Source organism: Echiichthys vipera, assembly GCF_963691815.1.
Source record: "Echiichthys vipera genome assembly, chromosome: 6".
Taxonomy (NCBI): domain Eukaryota; kingdom Metazoa; phylum Chordata; class Actinopteri; order Perciformes; family Trachinidae; genus Echiichthys; species Echiichthys vipera.
Window position 1 is genome coordinate 1,752,364 of NC_139831.1, and position 27,089 is coordinate 1,779,452.

The 27,089-nt window shown below is 47.3% G+C and overlaps 1 protein-coding gene across 1 annotated transcript in view; it reads right to left on the reverse strand.

Moving 5' to 3' along the window:
- Nucleotides 1-8,595: 8,595 nt before the first annotated feature.
- Nucleotides 8,596-27,089, reverse strand: part of LOC310948166 (protocadherin-1-like) — a 32,467-nt gene continuing 13,973 nt past the window's right edge. Inside the window, exons 2-3 of the mRNA XM_083915199.1 lie at nucleotides 20,814-21,645; nucleotides 8,596-14,107 (exon numbers count right to left, since the gene is read on the reverse strand). Of these exons, the coding sequence (XP_083771325.1) occupies nucleotides 11,858-14,107; nucleotides 20,814-21,623 (3,060 nt within the window). The 5' untranslated portion in view covers nucleotides 21,624-21,645 and the 3' untranslated portion in view covers nucleotides 8,596-11,857. The remainder of the gene's footprint in view (nucleotides 14,108-20,813; nucleotides 21,646-27,089) is intronic.

Here is a 27,089-nt window from a genome sequence, read left to right on the forward strand (position 1 = left end):
TCATCTCCTCCTCCTCTTCTTCATGCCTGCATTTACTGTCACTCGCCTGTTTTGTTCTTGTGCTTGTGTTTGTGTGTGTGTGTGTGTGTGTGTGTGTGTGTGTGTGTGGCCTCGGGCCTGATTCCGTTCCACTTCGCTTGTGTTGTTGGAGCAGGTGGCAACACACACACACACACACACACACACACACACACACACACACACACACACACACACACACACAAACAACACACGCTAACAAAAATACGTTTCTTGTGTTTTTCTGATTTCTGGCTCCACATCAAAGTAAAACACACACACACACACACACACACACACACACACACACACACTGATCTTTGTATTGAGTCGTCTCAGTGGCTCGAACACAATCACAGCCCTGAGGGGGCGACCGAGATAGAAGGAGACAGACAGAGATGGAGAGAGAGAGAGAGAGAGAGAGAGAGAGAGAGAGAGAGAGAGAGAGAGAGAGAGAGAGAGAGAGAGAGAGAGAGAGAGAGAGAGAGAGAGAGGGAGAGAGAGGGAGAGAGGAGAGAGAGAGAGAGAGAGAGAGAGAGAGAGAGAGAGAGAGAGAGAGAGAGAGAGAGAGAGAGAGAGAGGCTGAAGCCGTTCCTTCACGGTTCTCGATCGGTTAAAATAAACTGCTTCATCTTTAAAATACATTTACTCAAGTACTCGAGTATTTCTACGCCCCTTCATCTCCTGCTCGTACTCGTGTGCACGCTCGTGCTCGTACACGTGCAAACGTGCTTTACTAAAGCCCACCTCTCCCAAACGGGCCGTGGACGGCAAGCGTGCCGCTCCTAGACGCGGTACGGTTGCACTCACACTGGTCAAAGGAACCAGACTTTAGCAGTGAAACCTGTTTGAACACGGTACGGAGGAACAGTGTGAGTGCGCCCTTAACCTGAATAAAATCATGTTTTTACCTCAAACATTGATACAACACATCATTTCTAAAGCTCCAGCCTACGGGGGGATGAAAATCCAACACTCAGGTGGATCTGGGCGCCGCCTAAACACCGCGGAGGACGCTTTTTAAATAAACACACTCACTTATAATCGATTTCTTCAGCGTGTGGCGGAGTGATACGCGGGATAATGTGATGCAAGCGGCTCATTATTGCAGATTAAGGATGATGCACCTTCGCTCGGCACCGGCGTCCTGCATCACTGCAGTTTAGGAACCGCTTCTGTAACAGGACAACGGCGTCCGGCGTAAAAGCGTCACTTTGGCGGCAGCTCCGTGCAGCGTCGTCCGGCAACATGCTGCCGATTAAATACGTTTGACTTTTTCATGAACCGGGCTGCGATGTAATCAGACCGGGCACCTGCACGCCGACCATGTACGTTTGTTTTTACACTGACGGGCTCGGGTTGTGTTCACGGAGTTACGTCTCAGGGCGCACTCCCACTGTGCCTCCGTACCGTGCCCAAGCACGTTCCACAGGTAAAGTCTGGTTCCTTTGACCAGTGTGAGTGCAACCGTACCACGTCTAGGAGCGGCACGCTTGCCGTCCACGGCCCGTTTGGGAGAGGTGGGCTTTAGTAAAGCACGTTTGCACGTGTACGAGCCCGAGCGTGCACACGTGTACGAGCACGTCTTGGGGTTTAACGCTCGCTAACGACCCGCTCGCTCCACGTTCCCCCTCGCTCAACGCCTTAAATCTGCACGCGTGTCGATGTGAAGCTTTCCTCGCACTCTCATCCAACTGTTGTTGTTCGTAGCTGAACTTTGAAACACACACACCGTTGTGTTTTCTTAACCGCACCCCCTCCTGCACGACCTCTCCGCGCCGACAGACACACACACCGCGGAGTCGGGAGCGTCGGAGCGCGCTGAGGGAGGACGCCGGCGTACGTGACGCTCCGTCTGCAGAGCGTGAAAGCTTTGGATTCTGCAGCTTCAGGAGAAACGTGTGATGAAGCCGTACCTGTCTGACACACACACACACACACACACACACACACACACACACACACACACACACACACACACACACACACTGAGAGGATTATGTTGTGCTGAGTGATGTTCGTGTTCAGGAATGTGTGTGTTTCAGGGGGAAATCATGTGTGTGTGTGTGCGTTACAAAGGCCCCTTTGTGACCACAGATGTATCTTCATCTCACCATCATTCCTGTTCTAACCTGTGAGCGCACACACACACACACACACACACACACACACACACACACACACACACACACACACACACACACACACACACACACACACACACGGGTGGTAGCGCTGCTCATTCACTCAGTCAGTCCGTTCGTGTGTCCAGGACGGGGAGAATTCCCGTGTGAGAGACGAAACAAACACTAAAAACTTGAAGTTAATCGTCGTTATTTCACCATTTTGTTCAAATCAGGAAGTGAATTGAATCAGAAATGAACTTTACGCGTCATCACAGAACGTTCAGACGCCTGAAATCCTGTTTTTAGCTCAGGTTAGGGTCAAATTCAGGATTCAAACATGATTCCTAACTGCGTTTAGCCAAAACAAGGATCTTATCTTAGATATTCAGCAGTTACAGAAGTGTATGTAGTTGGGATGTTATTGATGCTAAAGTCAAAATAACTGTTGTTCGCTCTGTAAACACGACAGATGTCCGTCTTTTCTCTCTCTCTCTCTCTCCTTCTCTTCCTCTCTCCGGTGCAGTCAGATGTCCGTCCTCCACGGAGCTTTGTGTCTGTCTGACGTTCCTGTCTGTTAAAGTGACGGGTCTCGACGCCACGAGATTGCTGGATTAATGTTACTAATAATAATAAAAGTAGTGCGACTTGTTGCTGCTCATGGGGGAATTGTTGGGTCTCTGTAAATCATGAGTGTGGTCTTTACGTACTCTGTAAAGTGTCCTGAGATAACCTTTGTTGTGATTTGGCGCTGTAAATAACACTGAATTGAACTGAACCCCCGTCCTATTGTGTTTGATTTCCATCTTTTTCCTTTCTTTACAAACATCATTTTCTAATTCTCTCTGTACCTGAAAAGCAGCAGAATACAGTACGATACAGACGCACATCTGTCTCCCTAACCGGTGCAGACAGATGTGCGTCCTCCACAGAGCTGGGTCTGTCTGTCGTTCCTGTCTGTTATAGTGAAGGTTTTCAACGCCACCGTACTCTACGGGGGAATTGTTGGATCTCTGTAAATCATAAATAAGTCATAGAGTGTGGTCTTTACCTACTCTGTAAAGTGTCCTGAGATAACTTTGGTTATGATTTGCCACTATAAATAAAACTGAATTAAATTAAACAGGGTTCCTGCAGATTTTACAAACACATTCAAGCCCTTTCAGAGCATTTAAAGGTGCATTTTCAGTCTTTTCCAGCACTTTAAAACTGCGGTAAACTACGTATTTGTATCCAAAACAATCCTCAGTTTTCAGTAAACGCATTATTGCACGTGTTCATCACATTAAAGGAGATGTGACTGTCCTGTAAACAACCAACACCATGTTTGGAGACAGGAAAACTACCTCCACAGAAATATAATCACAACTCTTCTGATCATCTGAGGATCTGATTCTAATTCTAATTAAAATAAAAATGCAATTCTGATACAATTTCAAGCATTTTATCCAAATTTAAATTGTGGAAATGTTGTTTCCAGTGTCTGAAATCCTCTTTTCTCTGTTGTATCGTCACATTTTGCACATTCACAGCAGCTTTAATCAAAATCAAAGCACTTTTCAAAGTGTTTTCAACTTTTCCCTTTTTATTTTTATCGTTAGCATAACAGCGAGCTAACAAGTCACTTTAATGGGAGCTAGCTTAAGGTCAGATTAGCGTTCTTATTTTTGCGTTACGTTAGAGAAGCGGAAAGATGTCGGTTTAAGATGAAATGTCACGACTAACGCCTCTCGATGTAGGCTAGCTAGCTTGGGTTATTTTATCCGTTAAAGAACGTCGTGTCGTCATAGTTAGCTAAAAGCCGCTACAGACGCTTTTATTCAAACATTTCTGACGCGTTATTCTAACACAGTTATTTGGTTTACTAGCGTTTGCGTTGAGATTGTTAGCTCGTCAGGCTGCGTTGAATCAAAAATATTGTTCTAACACACGTTTGACAAAGTGAATAGGCCTTAACAACCAAATCAAGCCTCAAATACACGCTACGCAAACTGTGGCTAACGCTAAGCTTAACCTGGCTTTACTGTTTCTTGTCTGCGTCTTCACTTAGCTTTTTACCTAATTAGCTACTGTTTTGCTAACATTAGCTAACAGCTACACCTAGTTTAGGAACCGCTTCTGTAATAGAAAGGCCGTCTGGCGATAAAGCGTAACTTTGGCGGCAGCTCAGTGCAGCGCCGTCCGGCAACATGCTGCGATGTAATCGTACCGGGCACCTGCACGACGACGAGATACGGCCACTAAAAGCGCTTGTTTTTACAGTGACAGGCTCAGGTTGTGTTCTGAGTAACGTCTGAGCACGGAGACGGTGTTCACCTTCCTCTCTTTCACCGCTGACGTGAAGTTAGCGCCGTTTTCTGGGGGAGAAGAAGCTGCTCGCCGTTCGCCGTTCTGACCACTCACGGCGGTTTCACAGTGTTTGTCACGTTCACACTGATGCCGTCATCTACTGACCATCTAATCTGACCATTCACATACAGTCACACACCCATACGCAGCACGAGGAGCAATTTGGGGTTCAGTGTCTTGCCCAAGGACACTTCGACAAGCGGGATCTGGGAATCAAACCGCCCATCTCTCGAATGGAGGACGACCCACTCTCCCACTGAGCCACAGACGACCCTTAAATGGTTCGAACTCGCTTTTACTCGACAGGAAGTCGTGACCGCAGGTTTATTATTATTTATTATTATTATTATGAGTGTTTAGTGTGAATATGAGCGGGTTTGAATGGTGCTGCTGTACTGTAGCGTGTGTGTGTGTGTGTGTGTGTGTGTGTGTGTGTCTGTCTGTGTGTGTGTGTGTGTGTGTGTGTCACTGGATTCTGGATAAAGAGACGTTTTAGAGGCGTTGATGATGACTGTTGTTGTGGCGAGAGGCTGCTTCTCATCCTCCTCCGTCGCCTCCAGGAGAGGAACGCATCATCTTCAGGACATTGACCGGTGCGTCCTAATCTTTTTGGCACCGCCGGATCGATTCCCGTCCTCAGGTCGAGTCGTCTGATGGATTCGTTGCAGCCGGAGGAGACGAAAGTTTCCAGTATTTCACCAAAAGAAGCAGAGATGTTTGTGTGGCGACGTCTCGGGAGCTGACTTCCTGTCGTCCTTCTGCTCCGGCTGAACCCGCGCACGCAACACAAAGCAACCGCCGCGGTTCGATTCCTCACGGTCGACCTTCGTCACCATTTTGTTCGATATCGCACCAATTTTTGGCCGGAACCTTTCCTACGATGTTCGACGGAGGTGGTTTTCATCTATTTTTAGTCATTTTGCTTCTTTTTGTGGTGGTTTTGCATCTATTTTTAGTCATTTTGCATCTTTTTGTGGTGGTTTTGCATCTATTTTTAGTCATTTTAATCTTTTTGTGCTGGTTTTGCATCTATTTTTAGTCATTTTGCATCTTTTAGCGATGGTTTTGCATCTATTTTTAGTCATTTTGCACCTTTTTGTGGTGGTTTTGCATCTATTTTTAGTCATTTTGCATCTTTTTGTGGTGGTTTTGCATCTATTTTTAGTCATTTTGCATCTTTTTGTGCACCTATACTTTGGGGGTAGTTGCCGATCCCAGCTGACATCGGCTGTGAGGTGGGGTCCACCCTGTAAAAGGGCGCCAGCCTTGCTGGCGGCGTGCAGGTGCCACGTTTGATGACACCGCGGCCGCAGCGCTCCTCTCCTCCTCCTTAAAGGGGAGAAATGGCGGACGCACCGAAACAGATCATGAAGAAGCGATGAAGCGGCGTGGGTGAGAACAGACACAGCTGAGAGACGCAGAAAGCAGGAAGCAGGAAACAGGAAGCAGACGGAACCAGGTCGGACGCCACATCGACGCCGCGCCTCACGTCTACGCTCCGCCTCACGCCGTCGCTCCGCCTCACGCCGTCGCTCCGCCTCACGTCTACGCTCCGCCTCACGGTGGCGCTCCGCCTCACGGTGGCGCTCCGCCTCACGGTGGCGCTCCGCCTCACGTCCGAACATCGAAACACTCTCAGCTTCCAAGCTGCTCTTTAACGACGCAGCGCTCTGACCTTTCTCTCTGTGTTTACATGGAAATATGTAACTCAGACTGTTGCAATCCATTAAATCACAGCACACACACACACACGCACACACACACACACTTATATAAACTCTCACACGCACACACACACACTCTTCTTTTAAAGGGCAGCTCTTCCCATAGAAAGAGGGATTGTGTCGGATTGGAGGGAAGAAAAAAGGGGGGATGGGGGAGGTTGGTCAGCACTATGAGTCAGCACACACACACACACACACACACACGGGTCGTCGTGTTACCATGGAGATAGCCGAGTTGGTCAGCGTAAAAGCAGTCGGACACCGGCGGACTGTTAATGTGGAGTCCTGATGATGATGATGAGGTGGCGGCAGCGGCGGTGTCCGTGGCGGTAGCGAGGGGATGTGACCTAATTAACCTTTGACCTCTTCACTCTGATGCTAATAAGCCTCTCTGAGTGATATTTGACCTTTGACCCCCCCCTCCCCTCAGCACCGGCTCGCTGCTGTTTTGATCTTTGCTGTTCGCTGCAGGTTCAAAGTCCAGAGAGTGTGTGTGTGTGTGAGAGTGTACCTGTGTGTGAGTGTATCTGTGTGTGTGTGTGACTGTGTGTGTGTGTATGTGTGAGTGTGTGTGTGAGTGTCTGTATGTGAGGGTGTGTGTGTGCAGGTGTGTCTGTGTGAGTGTGTGAGTGTGTGTGTAAGAGTGAGTCTGTGTGTGTGTGTCTGTGTGTGTGCATGTGAGTGTGTGTGTGTGTGTGTGTGCGGTTGTGTGTGTGTATGTCTGACTGTGTGTGTGCATGTGAGTGTGTGTGTGTGAACGTGTGTGTGCGTGCGTAAGACTGTGTGTGTGTGAACGTGTGTGTGCTTGCGTAAGACTGTGTGTGTGTGTGTGAGGGTGTGTGTGTGCAGGTGTGTCTGTGTGAGCGTGTGTGAGAGTGTGTGTGTGCAGGTGTGTGTGTGTGTGTGTTATAAACACATATTGATCCATATTCATGTTTTTTTATGTAACTGATCGATTTCAGTTTCAGAGGATTTGTTTTTTCCGACACACGTCAATAACCATAAAAGATTCATATAATTAAATATTAATATAATTATTAATAATATAATTATTAATAATTATATTAATAAAATATTAATATAATTATTAATAATTTAATTATTAATATGATTCAGAAAACGATGCTGATTTATGATTTATAAATGTGGTGATTTAGAAATTATGTTTGTGTTTTAAATGGTCAGTAATACATAATAATAGTGAACATACAGTATATTTATTTATTTACATTTTATTATTTTATTTATTTTAATTTTAATGGTCAAAAATGGACTGTTACTGAACACACATTTTTATTTAGCTTATTAATATTTTTTCATTTATTTATTCTTTATTTTAATGGTTACAAAATGGACGGATACTGAACATATATTTTTATTTAACTCGTTTCTTTTTTATTTATTCTTCATTTAATTGTCAGCAGTTGACTGATGCTGTTTAACTATTTATTTATTATTTATTATATTTTTATTTAAATCAGTAACACTGAACACTCATTATTATTAAGATGCATATTTATTTTTATTTATTATATTTGTATTTAAATCAGCAGTTGACTGTTACTGAACATGACGATTATTTAGCTTATTAATTATTTTATCATTTATTTATTCTTTATTTTAGAAAATGGACTGTTGCTGAACATTCATTCATTATTTAACTATTAAAAAATAAATAACATTATATTCAAATTCAGGCACAGCATTTTTCCATAGACACGCGTGTGTGTGTGTGTGTAGAACAGCACACACACACACGGTTCCTACACCGTTTTCAAACACAGTTTCAAGCATTTCAAGGTGCTTTTTCAGGTGTTTTCATCACTTTACATCGACGTTAAATCACTTATTTACTCACCAAACGTCCGTTATTTCCATTATTTCACTTCTTCATCACATCATCTATAAAAACCCACATCATGCGTCAGCTGTTTGAAAGAACACACCTATGAAACTGACACTTTAAGCACTTTTCAGAGTGTTTTCAGGGGTTTCCAGCTCCTGTGAGAATCTCTGTAAACACCATAAATAAAGTATCGTCAGCTGTTCGTCTGCTTCCACTTTGTCAATAAAGTTTTAACGCACAAAAGCTCTTAAAACGTCGTCCGTGCTGCAAAACACACGTCTTCTCTGCATGTGTGAAGGATGGAAATGAAGATGAGACACACTCCCAACTCCCAACGTTCCCACTTCCTGTTTGTAACCCCGCCCCCGCCCCCTCCCCCCCCCCCCGTCCCCAAGTGAATGCACAGAGCGCCGCTTTATTTTAAACATTTAAAGAACATGTTTATTGAAATAAAATCTGCTTTTAAGTGTAAAAAACAACAAAACAAAAACAAAACTGTACATGTTTTTCCCCCAGAGAGGAAGCAGAGTCCATGACGGCGTGTGTGTGTGTGTGTGTGTGTGTGTGTGTGGCTTTAAGGGGAGACGCTACAGGTCAAAAGAGTCACTTTTAACATTTAACATGTGTATTTTTTGGTGTTATAAGTTTGCTAAAAATGTTGTTTAAATGGTCAAATGAGGCGTTCTGTGGTTAAATGTGTCGTTTGCGGTTCATCGACGCGTCAGAGTCGTGTTTTCACAGATGTCAGACGTTTAAAAACTCTATTTTTTCCACATTTTTATGAATAAAATGTTGTTTAAATGGTCAAATGTGTCGTTCTGTGGTTAAATGTGTCGTTTGCGGTTCGTCGACGCGTCAGAGTTGTGTTTTCACAGATGTGAGACGTTTAAAAACTCTATTTTTTCCACGTTTTTATGAATAAAAAGAGGTTTAAATCAAACTGTGAAGGACGTGTGATCAAAGCCGTCCGCGGAGACCTTCAGACTGTAGATAGGAATCAAAGCGCGTGTGTGTAAGAGTGTGTACGTGCGGCTCCAGCGTTTGCTTTAAATATGCAAATGCAAACTTTTTGGCGAGTTTAGAAGAAATCTACGGACACGAACGGACGACGAGGAGTCAAATGAACGCTTTCATCTCCTCCGGTTTGAAAGACGACGTGTTACGGAAGGAAAATAGCTAAAAAAAATGGCCGACTGATGATTTCACCTGGTGCGTCTCCCCTTAAATAACGTGTGACGAGGGTCAACGGGCTAATTATGAACCCGGCAGGAAGTCCGCTCCGCTCCGCTGCGCCGAGCACAACGAGGACACACAGTCTTCATACGATGGTGATGACAGTGAATATGCAGGTGTGTGTGTGTGTGTGTGTGTGTGTGTGAGAGAGAGAGTCTTTGGTACAGGTGAGTCTTCAGCAGGTGGAACAATGAGATGCCCTTGTTAAATAGGCACACACACACACACACACACACACACACACGTACACACACGATAATAAGCAGATGAAAAAGTACAAATCAAACATAATATCCACATGTTCACACACACACACGTGTTTATGTACAGTATTAAAGCGATTGTCTCCACGTTTATTCTTTTGTCTTTGCTTCACAGTGCACGTGACATTTCAGTCCGTCACAAGACGGCGAGCGATGCGGCGCGGAGGAAGCTCCGACGCCATCGCGTTACGTAATCAAAGAACCCCCCACCCTCCCCACTTCTTCTTCTTCTTCTTCTTTGTACATTAAATAGAATAACGCAAGGCACTCTGGGTAAAAGGAAGGCGCCCTGGAAAATGACCTGCCGTTAATCTGTGCAAACGTTTGACGTTTAAACCCCGCTGATCGGGAACACGGCGAAATTGAACGTCGTATTTCAGCTGACGTGACAGGAGAGCGCGGAGGTCGCAGGGTGGTTGCGTTTAGCCGTAGTGTACCTTTTCCTTCATGGCGTAGATGCCTGTCACAACCCCCCCCCTCCCTCCTTCCCCTGTCTTTCCCTCTCCGCTGCTCGGCGCCCTGACCCAACTTGAAATTACCTTAAATTGCTCTGAACTGGACGGGAACACTCTGAAGTGCTGCTCCAGCCCAGTCCAGTTTCTTCCAAAGCCAAGAAAAACAATAAAAATGAGTTTAAAGAAATCAGGAATTCACAGTCGCTCGTCTTTGTCACACTCGAACGAGCTGATCCGGCCGTAAAGAGCGGCTTTAAAACCCCCGAGTCAGCTCTCCAGACCAACACATTCAGACTTAATGAGGATGTCAGCGTGAACCTTTTCAAAAGCCGCGTAAAGAAACTTCCAAATTCACTTAAAAAAAACAAAAAAACCTCCTTCATTAAACCCCACAGTGACAGCTGAACACACACACACACACACAGGCTGAGGATAGACCCGTATGGGATTTCCGATATCAACAGTGACTCAGGGTTTTCACCTTCATGGATCCAAAATGTGTCTTTCTTTTGTTCCTTACTTGCGTTGTAACGGTACGTGTCCACAGGGGCGTCGGGTTCCTCGCACGCGAGCCGCGGTTTAATGCGTTCTGTCGGCGCGGCGGTGAGTTTTGAGCGTTTGCATAAAGTTAAGGGGCCAGTTATTCGACATAGTGGCCAAACAGGGGAATTAAAACTTCCTGGTAGGTCATGTGATACAGCAGGGCCTAAAGAGACCTTTTCCCACTTAAAGAGACATCTGTAAATCCGCAGAGACATTTTTTTGAGCGTCACGACCCCCGAGCGCGCGCAAAATGACTCGTTTTAATATCAGAGTCTGATCCGTGCGGTCGATAACCTTTGGCAAGTCTAGAAGAGTCGCAAGATCAAATCCTTTTATCCCCGTTCAAGTTAGTCTGAGCTTGGAGGAGGCCTCAGGGAAGACCCAGGACCAGGTGGAGAGATTAGATCTCCACACTGGCCTGGGAACGCCTCAGGATCCCCCAGTTAGAGCTGGTTAATGTGGCCCGGGAAAGGGAAGTTTGGGGTCCCCTGCTGGAGCTGCTGCGCCCGAGACCCGACCCCGGATAAGAGGCTGAAGATGAGATGAGAAGTTAGTCGGTCCAACCAGCGGACGTCTGTAGCGCGCCTGCTCTACGGGCCACACAACGCGGAAGCAGCGCCGATGATCCGGGGATTTTAAGACGCAGAAGTTTAACTCGTTTGGGCTTCGTTGCTTTTAAACACCCGTTGCCAGGCTACTATATGCAAATCACAGGCGTCCAGCGCGCAAGTGGCCTCTCGAATCACTTTTAAACTAACTGTTGATGTTAAATCGCGATTGTAAGAGCCTGTTTTCTCGGGTTGTCATTGGTCAGTGAGGAGACTTTGATAACGTCTGGTAACAAGCTCATCAAGCGTTCAACAGCTTGACCCCCTTGCCGACGAAAACGCCACTGTGGACACGTACCGTAACACATCTGGTGCTTGTGCTTCCATATTTCAGGGAACTCTCAATGAAATACTGTAAGAATCGAAGACATTTAAACACGAAACAGTTCATAAAACAACCCTCTGGCAGGTTCTGGATCATCAGAGTTCATTGTGGTCGCCAAACATCGGCGGATAAATATTGGAAAGCCCATATTTGGTCTATCCTTTATGATCATCTTTCATGGTGTGAATATCATGGTGTCCAACAAAAGAAATAAAAGATCCAACAGAACAGAAAAAAATGGTGAACACAAGCGAACAGAACCAAAAACAAAAATGGAAAACAGCCGGTTGGAAGTGGGTGCTGTGCAGAGGGGAATCAGTGCAGCTTTGGTGGAAGCATACCGGCCGTGCCAAAACAAGTCCCAGCGTGACTACCACACCTGATTGGTCCAATAGATGTCCCTTTGGTACCGTGCCGTGTTTGCGTAGTCTCCTACCTGTTTGCTGCTGTATTTGGGAGGGTTGGCCTTGTAGCTGTAATCCGAATATTGGTCGGAGCCTGTGGAGTTGTTGTCGCCCGTTCCCACGAAGGTGTTGGTGGCGGGGAGGTCCTGAACGGCCTGGTGCTTCTTAGAGGCGGAGGGTGACTGTGGCTGCAGCTGGATGGAGGGCAGGGGGGAGTTGGAGCGGTAGTGGCGGCCCAAGTCGGGGCTTCCCGGCGGGTAGTTAAGGGGCAGGTGGATTCTGGGACTGTCGTTGACGTTATCGTTGATCAGGTTGAACTTGAGGCCTTTCTGCAGGCTGGCCTCTTCGTCCTCCTCCAGCGGCTTGGCCGGTTTGGGAGCTTTTCCTTTTTTGCTCTTTTTCCCTTTGCCGTTTTTTGGTCCCTGCTTGGGGGCGTACAGGTCCTTACTCTCCTTCTTGCCGGCCTGGTAGCCACTCTTGGTGTCCTTCTGAAGGCGGTGCCTGATGACCACCACGGCTACGATGACCAGAATCACACCAGCGATACCCGCGAGGCTGCCGTACAGGATGTTGCTGCGCTGAGCAAGGGCGTAGTTGGGGTCTCCGGCAATATCCCTGTCCAGAGGGGTGTAGAGGCTGTGCCCGACCAGCGCCTCGATGAGGGAGACGTTGGACTTGGTGTTGTTGACAAAAACGTGGACCAAGGCGGTGGTGTGGCGGGGAGGTTTGCCTTTGTCGCTGACCCTCACCACCAGGCGGTGCAGCCCGTTGTGCTTGCCCGTGAATTCCTGCACCAGTGTGATCTCCCCGCTGTCTGGCGAGATGTGGAACAGGCCGTACGGGTTGCCGCCTGTGATGGTGTAGAGCAGCTCGGCGTTGGGTCCAGAGTCAATGTCCTCAGCCTCTACCACCTCCACGCTGGTGTCTGGCGGAGTGACACGCGACATGTACGTGTAGGAGGAGTTTGCCGGTTTGGTGACGTAGGGGGCATTGTCATTTTCGTCCAGGACGTTAATAGTCACGCCCACGTAGGAGGATCGAGGCGGGTCACCGGCGTCCACGGCCTTCAGGCGGAAGGTGTAGGTGCTCTCCTTCTCGCGGTCGAAGGAGATGCTGGACAGGATGGTCCCCGTGCCGTTCTGGATGACAAACTTGCCATTGTCCGGTTCCACAAACAGCCTCACTCGGGCGTTCTCACCCTTATCGGCATCAGTGACGGTCACGACACCGACGGGATTGAGCGGAGGCATGTTCTCGATGACAGAGAAGCTGTAGCCGCTCAGCATGAACTTGGGGTCATTGTCATTGCGGTCCAGCACGTTTATCACCACTGTAGCGGTGCCAGTTTTGCTAGGAACACCCTTGTCTGCCGCCGCCACACGGAACTCATACCGCTCCGTCTCTTCCCGATCCAGCAGGTTCCTCACACGAATCTCCCCGGTGCTGGCTTCAATTTCAAAGAGCCTGGAGGCCGTGGACTCGATGATGTTGTAGGCCAGTTCTGCGTTGGTGCCGCTGTCCGCATCTGTCGCCTTGACGTCCAACACCTTGTCACCTGGTTGGTTGCCCTCTGCAAAGTCCACCTCGAGCATCGCGGGGGAAAAGCTTGGCGTGTTGTCGTTCATGTCCGTGACCTGGACTTTGAGGGAGTTGGTGCTGGACAGGGCCGGGTTCCCAGAATCCACGGCGACAATTTCAATCCTGTAATCCTTAACACGCTCGTAATCCAGCAGGGTAGTTGTCTGCAGGAAGTATTTCCTCTTCCGATCGTTGGCTGACTCGCTCGCAGGTCGGAGCTCAAACGGGACGTCACCTGCAACCACGCACGTCACCACGGCATTTTCTCCCTCATCGCGGTCTGACACCTGCACCAACGCCACCGCTGTGCCGATGGGCATGTCCTCGGAGATGTTGGCCACGCCGTCCTGATGCGTTACCAGGCCGATACCGCGGATCTCGATGGCCGGTGCGTTGTCGTTCTGGTCCCTTACGTTGACGGTCACCAGCACCTTGGAGCTCTTAGAGTTGGGCCCGCGATCTTTGGCGACCACGAAGAACTTGAGGAAGCTCTCCTCCTCGCGGTCCACCAGGCCCTTGACGTAGATGATGCCGGTAGAGCGGTCGATGCGCAGAAGCCTCTGGACGGTCTCCGATGCCTGATGGAGACTGTAGTCGATTTCTCCGTTGGTGCCGGTGTCTGCGTCGTTGGCTCTGACCTGCAAGGACAAAGGAAAAGATTTACCTTTTAAGGGTCCGAAAGGAAACGCACATCAAACGCACAACCACTAAAGTATTTCAATTCAGTCCATTGAAAAAACTAAACCCTACAAGTGTTGAACAGGAACAAAATAGACCTTTTTAGGTGGATTTTGCACCGACATGACTCTGAAAGGTGCTCAGAAGGCTGCTTACTTAAACAAATAACTTAATTAATGCATTTTTAACATTATTATACAGAGGGTGAGTGCGTCAGGGGTCTGCAGCGAAGTCGGCAACCCACCCGACCCGTGTCTGGGTGGAGGAATATTTGGATAATTACTTTTCAGTGCAAAATATTATAAATCTACATCCCTTGATGGTGTAATAATTTAAATAACTTGCCTATCAATCATTTTTTAAGCTCAATAAACAGACTATTGGACCTGAATTCCTCCCAGAACACGTGGACGGGAACGACACACTTGCATTAAAATGTGTTTTATGTGATCGTACTGCAATTGGACCGCGCTTGAATAGACTTAAAGTAACAAATACTCCCTTCTTGTGTCAATCTGAGGCAGATCTGCCATAAATGTTTAGGTTTTTACCCACTTGACTGACTCATATCTTATCAAAATTGATCTTTAGGAGGTAACTGGTGACCTAAGATACATTCTGATGATTGTTTAGATTCACACAACCGTCACTAATGCAACACTACAAAGCCCTTTGTGTTCGCTGGAGTGGGAGTGGGAGGGAGGGGGGGGGGGGGTAGTTTTTTCTGCTGTGTGAAACATAACAGAAGATCAAAGCCGAGCGCACACACCCACACAACAACATCTAACGGCCGTGCGGCGGATCATTGGCATCTAATGGGCAGATGAGTGAACGTTAATGTTCCTCTCATTATCAGAAAAGCCCCGGCTCCTCGGGGCCCATTAGGAGACAAGAGAGGACGGACCAGCGCCGGACACGATCCGGCTTCGTACACCAGAACCCAAAGTAAATGAAGGTAATTAGTCAATTAGGAGGCGCGGTCAGTCAGCAGAATATCACTTAGGATGTGCTCGTTAGGACGCCGTTCCATCTACACATCTAATACCTTTTAATTGCATTCATTCAGTGCCACTGCTGAATGTAGGAATGTGGGTCGCTGCGTAGTTTTTAAATGAACTAGTTGTTGAACAGCTGATTTGAATGTCCCAGGTGCTGCTGGTTCAGCGTTTTTCCCCGCGTACGGGCTTCACCTGGGACACACAGTAATGTAATTAAGGTTTTTAAACTTCCAAGGCCGTTATTCCTCTTAGAGCCGAGCTGGATCCGGGCCAAGCGTGCACTCAGCAAAATAATCTCCTGAAAGTTGGACGTCTTAAAGATGTTCAGCGGGGATCGTTTGAGTCGTCTTTGAATAAACAGTAAAACATGTGGTTTGGGACAAGGACACGTGCGTCTTTAAATTCTAGCTCAGGCGCCAACGTTTCTTTAAAGGAGTAGTTTGAAATACAAACATTTCCTAGGACGCCATCTGTCCTCTGAGGGCGCCCTCCCACTGTGCCTCTGTCCCGTGCCCCGTGCTTTAGGGTCCTTGTCCCCCCCTCCAGGCCCGTTTGTACTCACACTACCTGGGCCTCGGAGAATGCTTCTTGCTGCCTATACGTCATCACGCCGTAACACGTCACACGCATTGATGACGTCATGGCGATGCGTGGCTTTGTTTCCAGATCTTTCCGTAGACCTCTGAGTTTTTGTGCGTCTTGTCGACTGTTTTTGAATCTTTTCATCGACCAAATCTGCAGTAAACACTCCACCTCCTTATCACACCAACGTGAACCTTTCACCGCCATTGTTTGAAATGTCCGCGCATGGTCCCTCCTTCTTTTCTCTACGTCCCAACAGGCGCACAGGAAATGACCTCAGAACCGCCGTAGGCTTCGTGCTCGTACACGTTCGCACGCTCGGGCCGTGGACGGCCAGCTGACAGTAAAACCTCTTTGGGCACGGTACGGAAGAACAGTGTGAGTGCGCCCTGAAACACATCAGTTTGTCCCGTCAAATGGAGAAATTGAGGTTTTCTGGGAGTTTAATCGACTAATGATCAAATTGAGTCTTTAAAGTGATTAATTAGACGATCGCAGAAACGTGTCGCGTTGTTCCTCCGGTGGTATTTTCCCTTTATTCTCTTTTCAAATCCTCAGCTAATTAGACACAAAAGAATAATAGTGAATATTGACAAAGTCATTTTCTCTAATGACCAAAAGCCTCATCTCATCAAAAAAAGACTTTTCTTTGACGCCCAGCTGATTCATGAATAAAAAAAAACACTCAACCTCCATTAAATTAAAGTATTTCAGTCAAATATAAACGTGGATGATCTTTTCCAGCCTCTGCGGTGACACGCGTAGTCATTGACGGTTTAATTTGACACACATTCAGGGGACACTGAGAGGCCTGGTGCTGTAAAACATGCAGGGAGTCTGGTCGGCTCATTTAAGGAACGTGTCGCTCTCGCCGGTTAATTGTTAACCTGAAGATAAACAGCGTTTGTGTTTGCCGTGCGCTCAGACGGAGCGGCCTTGGAGAGCAGCCAGCTCAGCTCTGGCCTCATCACAGCGGCTCAACTGTTCAATACACAATTCTCAGAAGCTGTCAATAATTCACCGCCGTTTGGTGATGTCTGCCGCTTAAAGCCACACCGGAGGAGAGGAAATCAATGGGCGGGAGAAATTATAATTTCACTTCCATGCTTTCTTTAACCTTAACCTCTCCCGACGTGGCTCGGTGACTTCCACGGTCACCCCGCGGTGATGGTCTGTCACAGTCTGTGATCCTGAGCGGGCAGGAAACCAGATATTTATTATGTGGCGGTATGAACTGGAGTCTGTGTTAAAGAGAAAATCCCTCACAGAGGCTCTTGGCTGCTTTCATGTTTTTTAAAAACCCTGATTTCCTGCTTAAACGTTCACGCTTTGACGGGGTCGTGTTTTCCGCAGCAGGTTCTAGCTCTTCATCAAAGGTCGGTTGTGTTTACACCGAGTCAGATGTTCATGTTTGTTGCTGCAGAAATGTCTCAGTCATACTTTAAGGTCTCCTGGATCAGGTCCATGTTCACCAAATTTATTTAAATATCCTGATCTTTATGAACCATTTTTAACCCCTTAGCATCACAACGTCCGGCCCTGCGGACTCTATCTTTTGGAGATAGGAAGAGATAAATATATTGGTATCACGTGAAGCTAAAACATCTAAAGTATCTTTTGCTACCAAGCAAAATGCGCTAGCTCGTTAGTGCTAAATAACGCTGCAAAGCTAGGCTAAAATTTAACAAGAGGAAAACTGGCGTGACCATTTTTCAAAGGGGGCCCTCAACCTCTGACCTCCAGATACCTGAATGAAAACGGGTTCTCTGGGTCTCCCCTTTACAGACACGCCCACTTTATGATAATCCAGACAGTTTAGGGCATAAAAGGTTTTAAAATGTTTCTTTAAATTGAGTATTTGAATATTTCCGGGGTCCATAAACAGTGTTGAATGTCATGAATTGGGTCTGACCGGAAAGAGACTCTTGTGTACCACGAATTAGAGACCTAAGGCATTCAGGGCGCACTCCCACTGTCCATCCGTACCATGCCCCAGGACGTTTCACAGGTAAAGTCTGGTTCCTTTGACCAGTGTGAGTGCAACTGTACCGTATCCACGGCCCGTTTGGGAGAGGTGGGCTTCTGTAAAGCACGTTTGCACGTGTACGAGCACGAGCGTGCGCACGTGTACGAGCACCAGCACGAGGCCTACGGCGGTTCTGAGGTCATTTCCTGTGCGCCTGTTGGGACGTAGAAAAAAAGAAGGAGGGACCATGCGCGGACATTTCAAACAATGGCGGCGAAAGGTTCACGTTGGTGTGATGCGGAGGTGGAGTGTTTACTGCAGATTTGGTCGATGAAAAGATTCAAAAACAGTCGACAAGACGCACAAAAACTCCGAGGTCTACGGAAAGATCTGGAAACAAAGCCACGCATCGCCATGACGTCATCAATGCGTGTGACGTGTTACAGCGTGATGACGTATAGGCAGCAAGAAGCATTCTCCGAGGCCCAGGTAGTGTGAGTACAAACGGGCCTGGAGGGGGGGACAAGGACCCTAAAGCACGGGGCACGGGACGGAGGCACAGTGGGAGGGCGCCCTAAGAGCAGATTATAATCCAAATGTGACGACGCACTGGAGATGAGCTGGAAGTTAATAAGTAGTTATGCGTCGTAAATATGACGTTTGAATGAACTGAACTTAACAGTCACCTTTAGTTGTCCAGTAAAGTATAAATGAGCCGTTACCTGTTCGTTGAATGGGGCTTACGACTCTGATTATTGCTTATTTTGGGTAATTATCTTTAAAAAAGGTCCATTTTCTAACTTTTCCCACAGTTATTTAATCACATTTCCCAGTTTCCTTCGACTCAACGACTCTTTTCTCTCAGGAAGTGAACGTTAGAGATTATTGAGACTTAAACATTCATGACTAAAGGGGCAAAAATCTGAGTTTAAAGCTCCAGAAAAAGCCAGTAAAGTGGACCTTGAGTTAATATTTTATTGTCAACCAAAGTCAAGAACTTTCAGGCTCATTAATATTTCACGTTTTGAATATTTAAACCGTAATAACGGGGTTTGATAAGACCTGATTATGCTCATTGTGACTTTCACTGAAATAAAGTGGAGGCGGGGAGGAAAACGCTCAATGTGACGGCTTGATTTTGAAAGAAAGTAGGTTAAAATATGTAAAAACGCAGCGGGACGCTCCTTTAAAGAGCGAGGGGATGTGTGTGTGTGTGCTGCCATTGGGCGATCTAAGCAGGTCAGGGCCGTCAGCCGGCGTCGCCCCGCTGCTTTTAAAAGCACCGCTCCCTCAAACGCACGTTAAGTGAAATGAATTCTGCGGCTCTCTGAAATGCAGTGAGCCACATCCAGAGCAATAATACCAATAAGCCCCGTGGATAATCTCATGACTGACTCAGATTAAGTCATGCGCGGCTCGCCGGGAGCCTGGCTGGTCGCGCTCGCAGTCAGGGGGAAAAGCGAGGAGGGAAGAGGAGTGATGACACAGTGAGTCGGGTTTGAACCCTCCCTGTTCTGCGCGGCCTGACGCTGACGTCACGTATCGCCGCACACGGTTCCTGGAGCTCAAAGGTGAAGTTGAATCAGTGGTTAATATGTGACTACATGCGGCGATCCCACGGCCTGCTTCACCTCCGACGCACCATCTGTCTGCGCGGATAATTGAGCAGCATATTACGTGCAGCCGCGTTGTCCTGCCGACGGGGCCGAGAGGTTTCGCTGTAATGTTTAGGAGCGGCGGGACTAAGACAGGAAGAGGGACAGACGTTTACCAAAGGGGGCAGATTGACATGGGACTATTTGCTCAGCAGGAAGTTGCTCAACTGAATCCTGATGTGAACTTTAAGCCAAACGTGACGCACGGCCGTCTCACAGGTGACGGCGGTCGGCAGGTATCTAGGCCGAGACGTCTTTTCAGAGCAGAGGTCGTCGTTTAAGTCCTGAGACGTGAGAATGCAGCTGGAGCTGAGAGACAGCGCCTCTATAAAGAGACATCTGCGTATAAATACGGATTACAATAACGTGCAAGCACCCAGACACGTAGTGAAAGTGACGTAAATAGTAAATCGGGTAAACAAGACTTGGATTACACCAGGGGTCTGCGACCTTTACTATCAAAAGAGCCATTTTCCCCTTTTCCACTAAGTAAAACGTGTCTTGAGCCGCACAGCTAATAAAGTCTTATATATAATTACATGATATATACACAAAACTATAGTTTTTATACTTTTTGCATTTTTGAAATTATACCACGACAATAAAGAAAAGTGTTAACATTTGTTTTCCTGTAATTGACTATTTGAAAATGTAGTTGTTCGCTCATTTCTCACCACATATCAGGCGTACAGGTGAGCCGTCGTCGTTGGCAACACTCTATTTTCCTCTGATGATTTTTGGTGGGATTCATCCACGGTTAGCAAACAGACAACGCGGGTCAGAAACACAGGATCAGCCGCCTGCGCTGAGCCGTAGATGTAGTAGATGTATGATGTGACGCATATTTTAGTTTCACATAATACATTTTGTGAATGAGTCTTGACCCCAGGTGAAGGAGTTCAAGAACCTCGGGATCATGCTCACGAGTGAGGGGACGATGGAGCGTGAGTTTGGCCGGAGAATCGGAGCAGCGGGGGCGGAGCTGCAGTCGCTCTACCGCACCGTTGTGATGAACAGAGAGCTGAGGAAGGCAAAGCTCTGGATCTACCCTCAGTCCTGGTTCCTACCCTCACCTGTGGTCATGAAAGCTGGGTCAGGACCCAAAGAACCAGGTCCAGGTCAGGACCCAAAGAACCAGGTCGCGGGTACAAGCGGCCGAAATGTGATGAAATGAAACAGCTGGCCGCAGCTATGCGCGGAGCGGGTGCACTCACACTGGTCAAACGCACTAGGCTTTACCCGAAAAAACGGTTTTGGCGCGGTGCGGAAGGACAGTGTGAGTGCGCCCTAAAGAAGCTGGAACCAGGATGTTAATCCTCCGGAGCTGTTATTGATCCGTTTCCTGTCAGTTTATCATAAATAAACGTTTCAGATCGTATGAATAATTAAATAAAAGCATGTGTGTGTGTGTGTGTGTGTGTGTGTGTGTGTGTGTGTGTGTGTGTGTGTGTGTGTGTGTCCTGACCTGCAGCACTGAGTGTCCCTGCGGGCTGTTCTCCGGTAGCTCAGCCTCGTAGTGATTCCTCTCAAACTTGGGAGCGTTGTCGTTCTGGTCGGTGACGGTGACCCGCAGCAGGGCGCTGCTCGCCCTCGCCGGCTTCCCGCCGTCCACCACGCGGATGTTCAGGTCGTACGAGTCCTTCTTCTCGCGGTCCAGGTTGCCCATCACGACCAGCTGAGGCAGCTTCTCGTCCGAGTCCAAGGCGACCTGCAGGCTGAAGAGCTGGTCGGCCTCCTGTCCCGTGGACAGTGAGTACTCGGCCACGCCGTTGGTGCCAGAGTCCCTGTCGGTCGCCATGGGGATTGAGAAGAGGGCGCCGATGTGCGTGTTCTCGGGGATGGACAGGGTGAGGATGGGCGAGGAGAACTGCGGCGTGTTGTCGTTGATGTCCAGCACCTCGATGCGTCCCTCGATGAGCCGCGGCCCCGATCCGATCCCTTTCACCATGTCGGTGATCGACACCTCAAACTCCAGGAAGCATTTGTCGCCGTCAAACAGGTTGCGGCAGTCTCTCAGCGTCTCGCGGTCGATGGGGATCTCGGTGGTGTAGATGTCGCCCGTCTTGCCGTCTACCCGCAGGTACGGCGAGCCCACCTCCAGCTTGTAGAGGTGTCCGGTGTCGGGCAGGCCCTGGTCCGCCGCCAGGCTACCGATCAGCGTGTTGGGCGGCTGCTCCTCGGGGACCCGATACAGGATGTCGGTGGGCGCGGCGCCGCAGGAGACCAGCAGGACGACCGCCAGGAACAGCAGAACCTCCCACCTCAGCGCCGCCATGTCTGCGCCTGACAGCACCGCTCTGAAAGAGACAAGAGGAAACAGATCAGCGAGGATGCCGTCGCTCACCCTCCCAACGCAAAACAACACAAAGTGGACTTCCATGCTTAGAGCGGCTGCTGGCTCAGATTTATGTCAGCGCCGATCAGGAAAAGATTGTCGAATCCGTCTCCCCGGGCCACTTAATGTCTCCTAAACAGTTATTCGCGCGACCTGAGGGTGATGAGGACTCGGTCCCCAGGCCGGGCCCGGTGTGGTCGGCTGCGGCGTGCAGAGAGCAGAGTGATGTCCTCCTGCTGCTGCTGTCAGGCCGCCGCTCTGACAGGAAGACGAACCGAGCTCTGCTGCAGGTCTCAGAGACGTTAAAAGACGAGTAAACGCTGAACAGAGCGGACACAACGACGTACGGAGGCACTCTGAGAGGAAATGTGCTCATGTTGAAGCTTCCAGTGCGTTTAAACACAGGTAAGTCTGGCGTTCGGCTAACGGACCTTTATTGAATGCGGACAGAATCAACACATAACTCAATTTTTGATGTCTTTAAGTCAGCGCGTCCTCCTCTAAGAGATAATTACTGTGTTACTCCCCGACTCAACCGTCCCCGGACCCCTGAAAGTCAATTGGTTCGTAGTAAATTAATAAACGTGGACGTGTCCTGCATCGTTACCTCATCTAGATTTAAGGGCAAAGTGTTTATACGGTGAAAGCAAAACACAGTGAATTGTGTAAACTGTGTTGTTTCTGGTAATAAATTAAACAAATGAATAAATATTCTCTTTTCCAAAGTCAAATTTAAGCGCTTTTCAAACATTTCAAGGTGCGTTCGAAGCGTCTCCAGCACTTTACAGCGTCAGTAAATTACAAACTGATTATTAAACTGTGCCATAAACAACCAAACGGCATAAAACGTCCGATCGGTTTCCCAAAGACTTAAAAAAGGACTGGGAAGGATCTAAGGGCGCACTCCCACTGTGCCTCCGTACCGTGCCCAAAGAGGTTTCACGGCTAAAGTCTGGTTCCTTTGACCAGTGTGAGTGCAACCGTACCGCGTCTAGGAGCGGCATGCTTGCCGTCCACGGCCCGTTTGGGAGAGGTGGGCTTTTGTAAAGCACGTTTGCACGTGTACGAGCACGAGCGTGCGCACGTGTACGAGCACGAGGCCTACGGTGGTTCTGAGGTCATTTCCTGTGCGCCTGTTGAAACGTAGAGAAAAGAAGGAGGGACCATGCACGGACATTTCAAACAATGGCGGTGAAAGGTTCACGTTGGTGTGATGCGGAGGTGGAGTGTTTACTGCAGATTTGGTCGATGAAAAGATTAAAAAACAGTCGACAAGACGCACAAAAACTCTGAGGTCTACGGAAAGATCTGGAAACAAAGCCACGCATCGCCATGACGTCATCAATGCGTGTGACGTGTTACGGCGTGATGACGTATAGGCAGCAAGAAGCATTCTCCGAGGCCCAGGTAGTGTGAGTACAAACGGGCCTGGAGGGGGGGACAAGGACCCTAAAGCACGGGGCACGGGACGGAGGCACAGTGGGAGGGCGCCCTTAGCGTTGTTTAATTCTCTGAGGGGGAAAAGAGCGCTCAGTTTTGACCTTACGGACTGTTTTGGTGAGGAAAACACAGAGTATTGTGACGTACTGAGCTGCCAACATACGTCTTAAGATTCAAACCGTTACTTACTCGTGTTTTGATTAGACTGAGTTTCCCTCAGCGGCGTCACGGCGCGGCTGCTGGTCGACATTTAACATTTCGTTTGTTCGACGAAAGCTTTTGTACAGTATGTTGATGTACGTGGCCTCACATCGGCGCGGTACAAAGTTTGCTTTGTGAGCAGACAGACAGAGAAGGTGCCGCGGAGTGTGAAGGGTCACTCGCCGTTAAAATCACTTTATTATGTTTTTATATTGGTTTTGTGAAGCTGCAGGAAGAGTTCACACTGTTGATTCATTTCATGTCCCTGAATGAATGCGAACAAGGCCTGACTTCGAAGAGGCTTTAACAGGCTCAGAGAACACAAGCCTTCACCCCCACACACACACACACACACACACACACACACACACACACACACACACAGTTAACTCTGTGCATCAGTGGTGTGAGGAGGAGGATGACACTGAGACTTCCTGCTTCCTGCTCAGCATGCCGGTCCACGTCGGAGCGCGCGTGCACTCGTGTGTGTGTGTGTGTGTTCCTCTCCGAATCAAGGACGTGAGAAACATATCTATATAAAAGAAACGCTCTTGAGATTAACCTCGCCGACCCGCAGCCGTGAAACTCCTACAGCTCCAAAACACAAGAGCCAAGAAAAAGAAGCAGCGATGGAGAGAATCAGAGTTGTTATCCGGCTGGAGTCTGACGCTGACGCGCTGAGCACCAGACATCAGGTGCAAAAGTCTCTTTGTAAATAAAGAAAACCTCCGGCCTTGAACGCAGAGGCGTCGTCCTTCACTGTCTGCACTCAGCGCTTTGTGTGTGGAGCCTCACACGCGTTTAGATAATCACGTCTCACGTCTACGGTCGTGGTCGCGTTCTTGCTCTTCATTCAGATCCACATTTAAAAAGCTCTTTTAATCCGACACACAGGGACGTTTGAAATCTTATCTTTTATTCAAAAAGACCGTAAAAAGTTTTGATAGTGTTTTAAATACAAAACACTCACCTGGCGGGAAACTTAAAGGGCCAGTACGTTCAGATTCAACTCTTTGACGCCTTTGATTGCGGCTGAACACGTAGAACTACTTTTATTTTTTAACTCAGATGAGGCGACCCTGATTTAGCCACAATTAAACCGAATATTAAGGGCGCCCTCCCACTGTTCCTCCGTCCCGTGCCCCGTGCTTTAGGGTCCTTGTCCCCCCCTCCAGGCCCGTTTGTACTCACACTACCTGGGCCTCGGAGAATGCTTCTTGCTGCCTATACGTCATCACGCCGTAACACGTCACACGCATTGATGACGTCATGGCGATGCGTGGCTTTGTTTCCAGATCTTTCCGTAGACCTCGGAGTTTTTGTGCGTCTTGTCGACTGTTTTTGAATCTTTTCATCGACCAAATCTGCAGTAAACACTCCACCTCCGCATCACACCAACGTGAACCTTTCACCGCCATTGTTTGAAATGTCCGCGCATGGTCCCTCCTTCTTTTTTCTACGTCCCAACAGGCGCACAGGAAATGACCTCAGAGCCGCCGTAGGCCTCGTGCTCGTAAACGTGTGCACGCTCGTGCTCGTACATGTGCAAACGTGCTTAACTAAAGCCCACCTCTCTCAGACGGGCCGTGGACGGCAAGCGTGCCGCTCCTAGACGTGGTACGGTTGCCGTCACACTGGTCAAAGGAACCAGACTTTAGCCGTGGAACCTGTTTGAACACGGTACGGAGGCACAGTGGGAGTGTGCCCTAAGTTCATAACCTCGACTGAAACTTTACATCCAGTCTTAAATGTCCTTTAGCAGCTTTTCCACAGGTTTTCTATCATTTGTGTAATTTATTTAATGATGTTAAACGGTCGTTGTTTTGCGTGATCCCGTATAAATAAAAACCACAACATCTGGAGCATTTATTCTTCTAATGTTCAGCAAAAACAGACGTTCTCGCGCCGCGTTGTTGCTTTTATTTCTGATTATTCTGTCGGTTGTTTTCACATTAGATCGATTCTTCTGTGACACTCAAACACATTCAGCATTTAATGGTTAAAAAAGCAGGAAATCCTCACAATTTAGAGGCTAAAAGCAGCAAATGTTGTTGCTTTTGTCCATTTGTTCGTCTGTAGTGTCGGCTGCTGGACTCCCCGCTGTGACACACACACACACACACACACACACACACCTAATTACCCCCGTATGAATGGGAACGAGTGTGTTTGCAAGTGTGAATGTGCATGTGAATACCTCTGTGTGTGTGTGTGTGTGTGTGTTACAGTTTAAGTGTGTGTTTCTTTTCTCACATTTTTCCGCGGCGCTGCCAAATACCCACAAACCAGCGACCTCTGACCTCTGACCCTGCGGCATTTGACGCGTCACCGTGGAAACGGAGCAGAAACAACAGTGCACTGGCGGACGTCCAGGCTGCACCGGACTGAACTGCTGTGAATACACTGGTGTGAGGACGTGACGCTGACTAACACATCGTTTATTCATAATTAATGATGTTTAGGTGTTTGATCTGAATGATTTTAGACTCTTTCACACTGGTTTTGTAACTCCGCTGATGTGATAATGATCCTTTAGTTCCTGTTTTTCTTTGTAAATAGATAAAACCAAAGACTTTCTGCACTTTAAGGAACGTAAAATCTCAAAATAAGTGATATTTGACTTATTTTACAGCTTAAATTCTACGATAACTGCCATAAAAAGCACAAAATCCTGGGTTTTGATGCAGATTTTCTTACTTTTTAACGCTTATTTTTCTTATTTCTCTCTGTCTCAACAATAACTGGCATAGAAACTACAAAATCCTGGGATTTTATGCAGATTTTCTTACTTTTTAACACCTTTTTTAATGCTTTTATTCTCATTTGTCTCTGTCTGACAGTAAACTGCCATATAAAGTGCAAAATCCTGGGTTTTTATGCAGATTTTCTTACTTTTTAATGCTTTTTAACACTGTTTTTTACTCATTTCTCTCTGTCTGAACGATAACTGCCATAAAAACTACAAAATCATGGGTTTTTATACAGATTTTCTTACTTTTTAACACCTTTTTATTCTTATTTCTCTCTGTTTGAATGATAACTGCCATAAAAAGTACAAAGTCATGTGTTTTTACACAGATTTTCTTACTTTTTAATTCTTATTTCTCTCTGTTTGACAGTGAACTGCCATAAAAACTACAAAATCCTGGGTTTTTATACAGATTTTCTTACTTTTTAACACCTTTTTTACTTATTTGTCTCTGTCTGAACAATAACTGGAACAAAAAGCACAAAATCCTGGGTTTTTATACAAATTTTCTTACTTTTTAATTCTTATTTCTCTCTGTTTGACAGTGAACTGCCATAAAAACTACAAAATCCTGGGTTTTTATACAAATTTTCTTGCTTTTTAACACCTTTTTTAACACTTTTATTCTCATTTCTCTGTCTGACACTCATCTATATCTCATTAGTTGTGGGTGAAACATTCAAACTTAAACCTCTCGTTTTAAAGGCTTCATGATTCCAGTGAATGTTAATATTCTGCATTATTTTAGACCCTTCCCAAAACTCAGGCTGCGGATCTCCCCGAGAATCTAAACCGAGGTTATGTAAGTTTGAACGACGTTCGGCTGCACAGCTTGAGTTTGTAACGACTGACACACGAGAGCGTGTGCGGATTAAAAAACTCATGTTCAGAAGCTTCTCTTTGTCAAACACTGGTATATTAATATTTGTCTGATATATGTCAAATAAAACCTGGTTATATATATTTATTTAGCTAAAATAAGCAGCAATAGACGGATGTCAGTACTTACAGACACA